The 14,100-nt window shown below is 31.9% G+C and overlaps 1 protein-coding gene across 1 annotated transcript; it reads left to right on the top strand.

Moving 5' to 3' along the window:
* The first annotated feature begins 1,912 nt into the window (after positions 1-1,912).
* Positions 1,913-10,687, top strand: LOC111897619 (DNA polymerase delta catalytic subunit). The gene is made up of 30 exons (XM_023893584.3): positions 1,913-2,293; positions 2,672-2,782; positions 2,940-3,046; positions 3,156-3,315; positions 3,498-3,693; positions 3,789-3,924; positions 4,008-4,145; positions 4,237-4,314; positions 4,430-4,521; positions 4,798-4,864; positions 4,951-5,022; positions 5,573-5,659; positions 6,127-6,246; positions 6,332-6,430; positions 6,503-6,610; positions 6,816-6,911; positions 7,014-7,079; positions 7,168-7,224; positions 7,313-7,400; positions 7,525-7,604; positions 7,699-7,812; positions 7,893-8,007; positions 8,098-8,270; positions 8,349-8,420; positions 8,574-8,648; positions 8,741-8,830; positions 8,912-9,072; positions 9,292-9,365; positions 9,470-9,557; positions 10,364-10,687. The coding sequence occupies exons 1-30, from the start codon at positions 2,038-2,040 to the stop codon at positions 10,449-10,451; spliced, it is 3,264 nt and encodes a 1,087-aa protein (XP_023749352.1). The 5' UTR covers positions 1,913-2,037; the 3' UTR covers positions 10,452-10,687.
* Positions 10,688-14,100: the final 3,413 nt, after the last annotated feature.

Below are 14,100 nucleotides of genomic sequence, written 5' to 3'. Positions count from 1 at the left end.
ACTCGTCGAGTTGTTGTCATCCAAATCGTTGAGTTAGGGTTTTATTCTTGGAAATTTTAATCAAATCTTTGATTTCGATTTATGAAACCAATATTATTTTCAATATGTGAACTCACCAACTATTTTTATAATTGACGTTCATTTTACATGGTTTTTCAAGAATCATCTAGTAAGAGGTACACAGAGACACAACACTTGTAGGGGCATTTGCCTGCGTTGACTTTTAAATACATTGTAATTTCTTTTAAAAAAGGTGTTCAAACTCATTGCAAATTTGTAATGATTTTTAATACCATGGTTGGTGTTGTCTTTTAACTTTTGCTATGAAACCCTTTGTACTGTCACACCCTGTATTTCCGCATTAGCGAGGTGTGACACTAGTGCATTCTTTTAGTTACTAATACTCCAAATGATTAAAGAGTGCAAATAAAGAATCAATTTTGTTCATTAACAAATAATCCTATTTGTTGTTGGTTGCATCTTAAATTCTTTATGCTTATTTAGAAAAGAAAAGTGTCAAAAAGTCAATAAATATATAATACTTATGTTTAACAAATCATAAATGGTGATGATCAAAAAAGCTAGAAACATGTTGATTGTATTTCATCAAAACGAGCTGTCTATAACTTTTAACTTCAGAATTGACAACACACTTTCACGAGTGATATAAATAAAAATAAACAAATAAAAAATAACGAAGTAGCATACTTTTTTATAATTTCGAGCATCCCTATCCAGACGAGCAAGGGTACCAGCCAAAATAAAGATATGTAAGTTTCAGCCAAATATACAATCAATAAAATTGTCAAACATTATGTATAATGTTCAATTTTATATCCATGTGTGGCCAAAAATCATGTACACAGTTTCTACTCCCTTGTTGCACAATCATAGTCTTTATAACTGATCTAATGTTCTCAGGTTTCACAATCTAAGATCATGTATATCGTTAACATTTTCCCTAAATTTGAAAAGTAGTCTCTTGCAATTCAAGTAATTTTGATTATGTATATTTTAAGAGATTTAGTCAAATTCATAAAGAAAAAAGTCTTCGCATTTTTTGTATGCTGACGACATCATTTGTTCTTGTATACCAGGTGCGACACTTGCTTCTGCAACCTACCATTTTCCTCCATTATAAGCTTGTTCATAGTTGTTAGCTTTTGATTCACAGACTGAAGATTGGAAACCCTTTTCCTGTTTCTCTTTGCATATTTGCATTTGTAAAGATCATTAACAACCAAAAAGTTCAAAGTTGAACTCAGACCACCATTTTAAAATAGATTTGGAAGAACAAAATTGCTACATATAGAGCCTTTCAAGGGCTTTAACTTGCTCAGGTGTGTAGCTAACATACTTCCTATTTATCCATAATTTCATCCTTACCATCCTTGCAGGACATCACTACAATCACTCAGTCATTTGATTTTTCAATCTTCACCCTTAGTGCATTGTTGATTGGAGCCCTACCCAATCGATAATGATTTGCTCATCGAATACTCTTCAAATCGATAATGATGCAATCAACGAAGATTTTTCAAGAAATGAATCTGCAACTCAACGATTGATGGATACGGAAGAAGGTTACGGGTTTAATGATATGACTGTCGCGGATGGAAAAAAAATTAAGGGTTTAATGCAGAAAATAGAGAAAAAATATGTATTTAACGAGACTTATGGATCTTAGTAATTAAAATCATGAAGTTACGTATTGAATAGCAATGCATCAAAATAGCATAAGAGACATTTTAGAAAATTCACTTTGAAAAAGGGGCTAAGGAGAAGATAAACACGTGTCATTATGGTACTCTTTTATTAAAGCGATTGATTGATTAAACCACAATAATAATAACCCTAACAAAAAAAACTCAGCAGGATCATTTAAAAAGCATCGAATACAAGAATACATGACGTGCACATCACTTGCATTCGCTATAAACATACATGAAATTGGCGCCCATTTCACTCTTTTCTCCCCGCCAATTCCCTCTCAGCTTCTAAGTTCTAACACAGCCACCACACAGACTCTCAACAACCATGAACAAGGGCAACGGCAGGAAACGGCCGGCGCAGCAACCACCAGTGTCGCAACAACCTCCAAAGCAACATGCTGCAGAGCCCGCCATGGAAGAGGAAGACATGGACGAGGATGTATTCATTGAAGAAAACCTCATCGACGAAGATGAACTCATTCTCCGCGATATGCAGGACCGGGAAGCCCTCGCAACTCGTCTTGAGAAATGGAAGCGGCCGGCATTATCTACAGGGTACCAGTCTCAGTCAGAGAACATAGGTAATTTATACTACTATTGCTGTTGCTTAACTGAAATTTCTAGGGTTTTACTTTTCGTTAGGGTTCGTCCAAACAAATTGTTCCGAAATCCACAGATCTAATTCTGGATTCCGTAAACGAAAAATTCGTCGATGAAAAGTGCAATTAACATAATGAGTTGTATTCCTTTATAAAATCGAGGTAAATTATTACATTTTCTTGAGGAAAATCGTAACATGAAGCAGTATCTGTATGAAACCTTTATCTATTTCCATCTGCTATGTCGAAATTATTAAACTGACATTTAAAATCAAGGTGTATCCCCTATACCAACAATAATGCCTCAAAAGTAAACACTTTCTTTCTGGACTTTCACTTACCTCTATGCTTGGCATGTAGTTTTTCAACAATTGGAGATTGATTACGTGATTGGAGAGAGCCACAAAGGTTTGATACCTAATTCATCTGGTCCTGCTGCTATCATCAGAATATTTGGTGTAACCAAGGAAGGTATTTCCTCTTCTCTCTTTTTTTCTCTTCTACGTATTGTATAAAATCACTACTCTAACGCAAAGTACTGCAACTGTATCATTATAATTCATTTATATATTTGGGGTACACCTCACACATATCTCCCCTGATTTGATGGTTCTTGGCCTGTAATTAGGGAATAGTGTATGCTGTAATGTTCATGGATTTGAACCATACTTCTATATTAGCTGCCCTTCTGGAATGGGCCCTGATGACATATCCCGCTTTCATCAACTTCTTGAGGTATCTTCATCTACTGATTAAGTTCTACTTCTTTTATTTCTTTCCATGTACATTGATGTACATGTACCTAGTCATTCGACAACAAATAAATGTTTTCAACTTCGTGCAGGGGAGGATGCGGGAAGTCAACAGGAGCAACAATGTTCCTAAGTTTATCCATCGTATAGAACTAGTTCAAAAAAAGAGCATCATGTACTATCAGCAACATAGTTCTCAGCCTTTTCTTAAAATTGTTGTTACATTGCCAACCATGGTTGCTAGTTGCCGAGGTAAGGTGGACAACCTCTAGATTTTTTTCTTGTAAAAGTTTCATTTATTTGCAAAACTATAGATGTTTTATTTATCTCAGTTAGTACTTCTATTATCTACATGCATTGAAAATGCCATTTCAATGTATGCTGTCCTTTATTGTTTATTTATTGCTTGTTAACACTCCATGGAATCTTGGCAGGCATTCTTGACAAAGGGATACAAATTGATGGCATTGGCATGAAAAGCTTCATGACATATGAAAGTAATGTTCTTTTTGTTCTTCGGTTCATGATCGATTGCAACATTGTTGGTGGCAATTGGATTGAAGTTCCAGCTCACAAATACAAGAAGACAATAAAGAGCCTTTCATCTTCTCAGTTAGAGTTTGATTGCCTGTATCCTTAATCTTCTTCACATGTGTCCAATAAATACATTTTCAAATTTCAATTAAACCAAATTAGATTATAACTTTTCTTGACAAAAATTATAGTTATTCAGAACTCATTAGCCATGCTCCAGAAGGAGAATTTTCAAAAATGGCTCCATTTCGCATATTGAGTTTTGACATCGAGTGTGCTGGTCGAAAGGGTCTTTTCCCTGAGCCTACACATGATCCTGTTATTCAGGTTTTAATTCATATATATTTTTAAGTAAAATTTACTCAAGTAAATTGTTATGTTACAGTTCTTGATTGCATTCTTTTTACTAGATTGCAAATCTGGTCACACTTCAGGGAGAGGAACAACCATTTGTGAGAAATGTCATGACCCTAAAGTCATGTTCACCAATAGTTGGTGTTGATGTCATGTCATTTGACACAGAGAGAGAAGTTTTACTGGCTTGGAGGGTAATATTCTTGTACCTTTATATATGCTTAAAAATATTATATTCATAGTTTTATGTTCAAGGGAGCTGAAAAACTTTTCTTTCTCTTTCAGGATTTTGTCAGGGAAATTGATCCAGATATCATAATTGGCTATAACATTTGCAAATTCGACTTGCCATATCTGATTCAGGTAGTCATGCTTCTTTTTTGGTGTATAAACTATAAATTCTTTATATTTCTGTTTATACATACACATACACATAACCCTTTCTACTAAGTGACTAAAAATGTAATTTTGCTTGCAGAGGGCGGAGACATTGGGGATTACTGAGTTTCCATTATTGGGGCGCATCAGAAATAGCAGGGTTCGTGTGAAAGATACAACTTTTTCTTCAAGGTCATGGCTGATTGTTTGCTTTATTTCTTGCAACTTATGAATATGACTGTTGACCTCTCATCTGCACAAAAGACGTGAATGCCCTTCTCATCTTAATCATCGAAAATAGCCCTAGAAAGCCTGTTCAGTCCCATCCAGTCCTGTTCTGTGTAACAGACACAGTCTTAGAGGAGGACAAGATTGCATCACATGCATTTGTGAAACATGAATTTTTCTTTAAGATAAAGAAAGGTCTTCATGATGCTGAATTTTCCCAATATTGGTTTTACATTGCAGACAGTATGGTACAAGGGAAAGTAAAGAAGTTACTTTGGAAGGGAGAGTTCAGTTTGATTTACTTCAGGTCATTACTTCTGTAAAATGTTATTGAACAAGTAAGTTGACATGTAGGGATAACTATAAGGTTTTAATTCATTGTCTTATTTACAGGCTATGCAAAGAGATTATAAGTTAAGCTCATACTCACTGAATTCTGTTTCAGCACACTTTCTTAATGAGCAGGTATTCTTTTTATCTGATGTTTTGTAAAACAACATACTTTCGTTCATTTGTTTATTATAGGATCCTACTTTCATTTACCTTTATTACATCATTGTTACTTTGATAAATCTTCCCAATTATAAGTTATAACAATATGATTCAAATATAAAGTAATTTTCATTATAAGTAAAAGCTGAAAGTAGAACGTTATAATTGGCTAATTTTTTAAAGTACAACAACCTAATAAAAAAACCGAAAATACAATGCTGTAATAGAAAAAAATGAAAGTAGAATGCTATAATACTCTAATAAATGAAAGTACATTGCTGTTTTTTGCATTTAATTCATCATTATAAACAACAGATACAACAAAGTAAAGACAACAAAGAGAAAAAAGAAACATGAATATCAATCTGTGCATTTTCTTGACACAATAATTTTAATGCATATTTTTTTCTTCACCCTCTTATGCTTTTCTCTTGATGTAGATTGAACTACTTTTGTCTTGTTTTTCCCTTCTATATTGTAATGCTATTCTAATGTTTTGGCAATATGGTGTTTGATTTTGCAGAAAGAGGATGTTCATCATTCAATTATATCTGATCTTCAGAATGGAAACCCAGAGACAAGACGAAGATTAGCTGTATATTGTCTTAAGGTGACATTCTTTCATTAATCTACATGACTAGTGATCACTAATGGTTGCTCAATCCTTGATTTATTATGACCTTGCAACTGCGAAAACATTTGGATTAAATTCACAAAAATAGCAAGGTACTTTGATTGATATGTTCATTATAGCATCCTACTTTCATTTTTTTCCTATTACAACATTGTACTTTTGAAAATTATACCTAATTGTAGAAGTGATACCCAAATACAAAATAGTTTCACTTCTATATTTGGGTAGACTTTAAAAGTATAATGTCCTAATAAAAACATAATTGAAAGTACAATGCTATAAATGGATAACATTGCTCTTTCTTGCATTTAACCCAAAATATTTTAGTCTTTACCTAAAGCAATCTATCACAATTCGTGAAGGGATTAAGAAAATTTTCTTTCTTTGCTAATTAATTGAAGAAAGTGGAATATTTATTATTATTATTATTATTACTATTACAGGATGCTTATCTCCCTCAACGGCTGTTGGACAAGTTGATGTACATTTACAATTATGTGGAAATGGCTCGAGTCACGGGTGTTCCAATATCATTTCTCCTTTCTAGAGGACAGAGTATCAAGGTCAATTTTTTTTTTTTTTGGATTTTGTGCTTATTGTTATATTAATGGAAAGATTAGATTCTGAAATTTAAGTAACTGTATGTAGGTGCTGTCTCAACTTCTAAGGAAAGCAAAACAAAAGAATCTCGTGCTTCCTAATGTGAAACAAGCAGGATCTGAACAAGGGACATATGAAGGTGCAACTGTGAGTATATGGTTCCTCACTATTTCACATTCTATAGGGTTAAAAAAATTATACTCAGAGCTTGTTGTATAGGTTTTGGAAGCCAGAGCAGGATTCTATGAGAAGCCAATTGCAACATTGGATTTTGCATCTCTATATCCCTCAATCATGATGGCATATAACTTATGCTACTGCACTCTAGTAAGACATTTTTTTCCCATTAATATTTAGTGTTCAAGTTACGTTTCTAGGATAAATAAATTGTTTCATTTGGTTTGTGAAATATTGGAATTCTGATTAAGGGCATTCCATCCCATGTTATAATTGATGAATATTATGAAACTTGTTTTTTGGAATGTAAGGGTAAAAAGGTCATTTATTCTGTTTTGCTGTTTTTTTTGTTAAGGTGACTTCTGAAGATGCCAAGAAGCTCAACCTTCCACCAGAATGCGTCAATAAAACTCCATCGGGTGAAACATTTGTGAAGTCAGATTTACAGAAGGTTCTCACAGAGTTGATGACATGTTGTATCATAATATACCACAAAAGGTTTTTTTTTTTTTTTTTTTTTTTTTTTTTACAAATGATTACAATATACTTTCAGGGTATACTTCCTGAGATTCTTGAAGAACTGTTGGCTGCTCGTAGAAGAGCTAAAGCAGATTTGAAAGTATGTCAATTCTTATATGAAGTCAGATAAAATAGTTGAAACTATGTTGCTATTCTGTTTCTACAATAATGAGTTTATTGGGTTACAGGAAGCAAAAGACCCCCTAGTGAAAGCTGTGTTGGATGGTCGCCAGCTGGCTTTGAAGGTAACACACCAAAAAAAATATCATTTACCTACTTTTTTTTTTTATGTAGCTAATTCTTAACATTGCTTTATCATGGGACATTTTCCAGATAAGTGCAAATTCAGTGTATGGATTTACAGGGGCTACCATTGGCCAGTTACCATGTTTAGAGATATCTTCTAGTGTTACAAGCTATGGTAATATATATATCATCACCCATGCAGTTACATTTTCATTTACTTCAAATGATTATTTAATCATGAAAATAACACCTATTGGTTGATGAGTTATCTAATTTTATAATTTCACTGATTTGTGAAGGGCGACAGATGATTGAACATACAAAAAAACTAGTAGAAGATAAATTCACAACACTTGCAGGATATGAACATAATGCTGAGGTATAACACTATGACACTACCCTTATTTATTTAGTTTTCTTTTATAATTGATGTTTTAAAAGAAAGATGATGAACTAATTACTTGAAATGCCAGGTCATATATGGGGATACAGATTCAGTCATGGTACAATTTGGTGTCCCAACTGTGGATGAAGCCATGAAACTGGGTAGAGAAGCTGCTGATTACATCAGTGCCACTTTCATCAAGGTAACTTTTTCTCTTAACAATAATATAAATATTTTTCTGACTTGTTTTTTACTGATTGTTTGTGTTTTTTTTTTCTAAAGCCTATCAAACTTGAGTTTGAAAAGGTTTATTTCCCATATCTACTGATCAGTAAAAAGAGATATGCTGGTCTTTACTGGACAAATCCAGACAAATTTGACAAGATGGATACAAAAGGTAAGCAAGATTGTTTTTTTATTTTTTTTATTTTTTTTTATTTTTTTAATAAAAAAATCTGTTTTTTGACCACTGAGTTGTATTTTTCAGGTATTGAAACAGTTAGAAGGGACAACTGTTTGTTAGTAAAAAACCTGGTGACTGAGTGCCTTCATAAAATACTAATAGACAGAGATGTGCCTGGAGCTGTTCAGTTTGTGAAGGATACTATTTCAGATTTACTTATGAATCGCATGGATTTGTCTCTTTTGGTTATTACCAAGGTAACAAAATTAAATTATTTACTGTTTACTAGAAGGTAAAAATTTATGTGCCTTTATTAACTAGTTAAGTTATAACAGGGATTGACAAAAACAGGAGAGGATTATGAAGTTAAGGCAGCACATGTTGAACTTGCAGAGCGAATGAGAAAGGTTCGTATTGTGTATAATGTATTATTAAGGCATTATATGTTGCTATTTTTTGCATTTAATTGCTGTAGAATTATTAAAGTAACATATATAAAAAATCATTTCATTGGCACTTTTAAGAAAACTAGATGTCCTTTTCTTGTCTTATTTACACAGAGGGATGCAGCTACTGCTCCAAATGTAGGTGATCGTGTGCCATATGTGATTATTAAAGGTGCCAAAAGTGCCAAGGTAAACTCGACCACAATTTTTATCGTTTTTGACTTATATGCCCTTTTGTGGTGTAACTACTATTAACAACTAAAAGTTTATGAAAAGCACAGGCGTATGAGAAGTCAGAGGACCCAATATTTGTGTTGGAAAATAATATACCGATTGATCATGGGTACTACCTTGAAAATCAAATAAAGAAGGTTTGTTACTTTTTTTAAAAAACAAAAAAAAAAAAAAATTATATTCAGACTTGTTGCTAAAGAGTTAAATTTATTTTGCAGCCACTTCTGAGAATTTTTGAACCCATTTTGAAGAATGCTAGCAGTGAACTTTTTCATGGAAGCCATACCAGATCTATTTCTATCTCTACACCATCAAATAGTGGCATAATGAAGTTTGCAAAGAAGCAATTAAGTTGTCTTGGATGCAAAGCTAAAATCAGGTACCATTTTTTACCAAATACCAATCTTTCTTTTTTACTTAATGCAGAAAGAATAAAAATCAAAAAAATTAGGCTTTGACTTTTTTCGTCATTTATTCTCTTGTTAAAAAGTCATTTATCCAAACTGCAAGTAAAAAGAAAAGAAACACAGCCTTATTCTCTCAATATGCTATAAAACATCATTGACCAAGTCAACACAATCTGTTGTTTTGTTTTCAGTGGTACAGATGAAACACTTTGCTCGCATTGCAAGGAAAGGGAAGCTGAGTTTTATTGCAAAAGCGTAGCTAGTGGTATGAATCTTTTGTTATTTCTTCCAACATAACATTCTGGAGAGTATTAATTAATTATAAAATTAAAATGCCAGATTGTTGACTTTGGGTCAATTGTTTTGTAGTATCTGAGTTAGAGAAGCTGTTTGGGAAGCTATGGACACAGTGCCAGGAGTGCCAAGGGTCTCTTCATCAAGATGTTTTATGCACAAGGTGCGGTGCCCATCTCTTTCTTGCATAATTCCCACATACTTGGTCGGAATCGGAATTGGAATTGGAATTCCTTTTCTCTCCAGCTCTTAGTTGCAAATGAGTACAACATAATTCATTTGACAGATGGATTCTGTGGGATTTATATGTAGAAAAAGGTTAAAAAAAATATACATCAAGTCTTTAAAAACTTGTAAAGAAAATTAAATTTAGGGGTTTGTAAAAAAATAAGCTTGGACCTAATTCGTAACAAAATATAAAGTTTGGAGCAAAGTCATAACTGAATTTAAAACTTGGGCCAAAAGTGTAAAATTGAAATATGACCTCCTGCTATACCTTTTATAGCAGATGGAAATAAAAAAAAGTTTGTTACATTTCTATGTAATAATTTGGGTTTGTTGGCAACTTAAAGACATTGGGAATAATTATAATTTAACTTTTTTTACCTAAATCCGTTTTAAAAATAGCATTTGCATTCTAGTATGTAAAGTTTAGTTTATGGCTAATTGCAAAAAATACCAACCTACTTTTGCTTCATTCTCTATTATAGCATTGTACTTTAAAAAATCAACCTGTTTTGAAATATCTACCCAATTATAGCAGTGAAAATTGCTAATGTATTTGGATGACATTTCGACAATTTTGGGTAGAATTTTTAAAGTACAATGTTGTATTTGTAATATAAACAAATACATGAAAGTTTGTAAGTTCAACTTTTTCTTTAACCTAAAAGTAGTGTTTAAAATAAGTGTGAACAAAAAGTCAATAATAGGGTAATATAATGTCAAAAAATGTTTTTGTTTTTGTAGCCGGGATTGCCCGATATTTTACAGGAGGAAAAAAGCTCAGAAAGACATGGCAGAAGCCAAAGTCCAATTAGAACGATGGAACTTCTGAGGTCTAAATTACCATTTTGCCCGCCCTTGGACTCCACCTTCTACTTTTAGTTTATGGCAAGTAATCGAAAAAGATAGTTTTAGTTTATTATGTACATGTGTTTTTTCTGATATGGTACCAGAATATTTTCTTAAAACTTGTAATCAACTCTTAAAAATAACCACTTCTTGTATTGAATCACTAGTTGCTACTTTATCATTTTACATATATAGCTAAGCTAGCTAGTTGTTCGAATATCTGATACAGTTATGGGACTAGACAGGTGTCTTATACATTTTTTTTTTTTTTTTTGTGAATTGTAATCGACTTGACTGTTTTGTTGAATTTAGATGGTGGACATGGTTGATTTTCGCATGTGATTTTAAGAGGAATCCTAGTAAGATGGTGAGTGAATATGTTGACTCGATTAAGTTGTGTTGGTTCATTCATTTCTATGATCATGAAAAAAGTAAAAGAAATGCTTCGTACATGAGAATCAATGTCATAGATTTTACTTACAAATTTCTGTCGCATAATATAATAATATAAACAAGAAGACACTACCAAAGTCATTTTTGTGTTTGGTCTCTATTTTTTTTTGTACATTCAGTTTTTGTACTATTATTTTTTTGTGAATTGTCATATGAAAAAACTATTTTACCCTATTTTTTTTTGTTATTTTTTATTTATTTATAATTAATCTTTTTTACATTCAGTCCTTGTGGTATTATTTTTTTTGTGAATTTTGTCCGCCACATGAACAAACTATTTTACCTTATATTTTGTTTTTTTCCATTTATTTATTATTAATCTATTTTACATTCAGTCCTTGTGGTATTATTTTTTTATGAATTTTTTCCATGACACATGAAAAAACTAATTTACCTTTTTTTTTTTTACATTCAGCCAAACCCATTGCATTCTCTTCCCCCATCCCCCATCGACACTACCACACCTTTGTCGTTGACCATTACCTCCAACTCTATTAACGCTAACCACCATAAACACAATTGTCATCACTCATCAACCACCACCAACACCAATATCATCAACCACCGTCAACAACATTACCATTAACCACAACCAACACTATTGCCATCAATCATAATCACCACCGCTGTAATTGATCACCACCAGAAGAAAAAAAAATAGAAGAAGTTGAACCAGACTCAGAGCGGCGATGACAACTGGTTGCACTATTGCAGGTAACTATAAAAGCTTAACTTCCCTTTCTTACTTGATTTTGAATTATTATTTTATCCTTATTAGATTAGTATTTTTATGAATATTATTTAATTTATACTTATATTATATAAAGGTGGTCACATCCAAGTAACTGAAACCACTACCACTAGGGGTGTTGTATTGATTAGGTATATTTATCGAGTTTCGGGTAGACCGGGTATTGTCTAATAAAAAAAGTTTTTTTTTTTTTTTTAATTATTTTTTTGTTTTAATTTGATCATTTATGTCTAGGTGACAACTTTCAACCCAACCCGTAACTCGACACCGATCCAACCCGAAAATAGACGAGTTTGGGTTGAGATTTTTGACCCGCCAACCTGGTTATCTTATGGGTTGGGTTGGGTTACCTGTTTGGGTTAGCGGGTCAACCTGCTAACCCATATATATATATATATATATATATATATATATATATATATATATATATATATATATATATATATATATATATATATATATATATATTACATTTAAAAAACCTGATATATTTAATTATTAATGAAATTTGATTTCCATCCGTATTCGTAATATTTCATATCATTGTATTCATTCCATATTCGTATGTGGTTAATCTGCGTTTGTGGTTCGTTAATCAAAAAAGAAAAAACACATGTCGTTATTTTTAGATACTCATGAGTTATGAAAGAAGAACACATCCACTTTCTATGAATGTTTTCATTTTTCAATTTTATTTGGATGTTATTGACTTTATGAATTTATGTTGAAAACCTTTTTAATGTTAATTACTTTAATTATTTTATGAATTTATGTTGAAAAAACCACATTTTTTAAAATGCGTTGCTTATTTATTAAATATGTTATATGGGTTAGGTTTGACCCATTAACTTATGAACCCACAAACCCATATACTTAAACGAGTTATATGGGTTGGGTTGGGTTGAGGTTTCCAACCCACCAATTCGCCAACCCATATATTATATGAGTTGGGTTGAGTTTATGTTTTCTGACTCACCAACCCGCCAACCCAACTCGATTGCCACACCTAATTTATGTTGCTTAAATATGTCAATGTTGTGCCAATTTGAAGAAGCATAACAAATATTTCATAGAATAAAATATTTATCAAAACATTTACTTGGACAATTGTTAATTTGAAAGTAAATTACACGAATGGTCCCTATGGTTTGGGGTAATTTGCGCGTTTGGTCTCTAACTTATTTTTTAACTCGGAAGGTCCCTACTGTTTGTTTTTGTTACGCATTTGGTCCATGTCTTACATTGGATAACATAAGATTCACATTAAATAGATTGTGAATTAACCATACAAAATCCCATGGTTTTCGGCTCAAGTTACGTTTAAGATTCACGAGTTCCATATCATTCTCAACTATACTCTTGATTGATCTGCCGGTTAACCACACAAGCTCGATCAACATAATAAAAAAAATGTGCAATTTTCATGGATAATATAAGATTCACATTCTATTAATAAAACAAGATTTTGTTTTATTCTTATATTGATAATACTTTTAGATTGACCATTATCACTATCAAACATTTTCAGTAACTCCACTCTTAAAATGCAATAAGGTGGCGAGGGTGGTAAGCACGAAACATATTAAAAACCGACCTCATTAGGAATCATAAAGACCTCCTTAAACCCCTACATCAGAATGAGTGAGCCTACTCATTGTAAGACTGATAATGTCAATATTTAAAACATGCGAGGACACGTGTTGTAACTTTCTTATACATATAATAGACACAATTCTAATATATATATATATATATATATATATATATATATATATATATATATATATATATATATAAAAGGGGTAAATTTTAAACTCTTTAAATTTAGATGTCTAATATTAATTCTAATTAATCGCGAGGACGCAATGTACTAATTAATAAATCATGAAGGGTTAATATTCAAATTTATAAATCTATATTATAAATAATATTAAATATTTAAATTCACTATTTAGGTAATAAATAAATATTTAAATTCAATCTCTATTAAATAATATTTATTATTTTCCAGATTTAAAACATTTTCAATTTGGTAATAATCCATATCATAAATCTTCAAATTTGAAATAAAAAAGGAAACTCTAATTCAACCGCGTCATGTCGTAACTGCGATTAAAAGGTTTCTAAGTTTCTAATTTTATTCTTCTTTTCAATTTTAAGCAAACATTTGCATAAAATATGGATTAAGGGTGCTTGTAATTATGAACCAATGGCTATGATACAACTGTTGGGTTTTCTATGCATCAAATACACTTAAACTAGGTAACGAAAAATTCAAACTATGATATACCTAAGTATACTTGCACCCTAGGATCTATGGCTTCATACTAATTACAGCTACCCTATGAAACATAAAAACACAAGGAAGAAAAGCATACCTCTTATGTAGCCCTTGATCTCCATGCTTAAGCTCTTGATCTTATCCACC

The sequence above is a fragment of the Lactuca sativa genome, chromosome 5 (genome assembly GCF_002870075.4).
Source record: "Lactuca sativa cultivar Salinas chromosome 5, Lsat_Salinas_v11, whole genome shotgun sequence".
Classification (NCBI taxonomy): Eukaryota; Viridiplantae; Streptophyta; class Magnoliopsida; order Asterales; family Asteraceae; genus Lactuca; species Lactuca sativa.
Note: the sequence above shows the minus strand (reverse complement) of the source record. Positions and strands in the feature narration are given on the sequence as shown.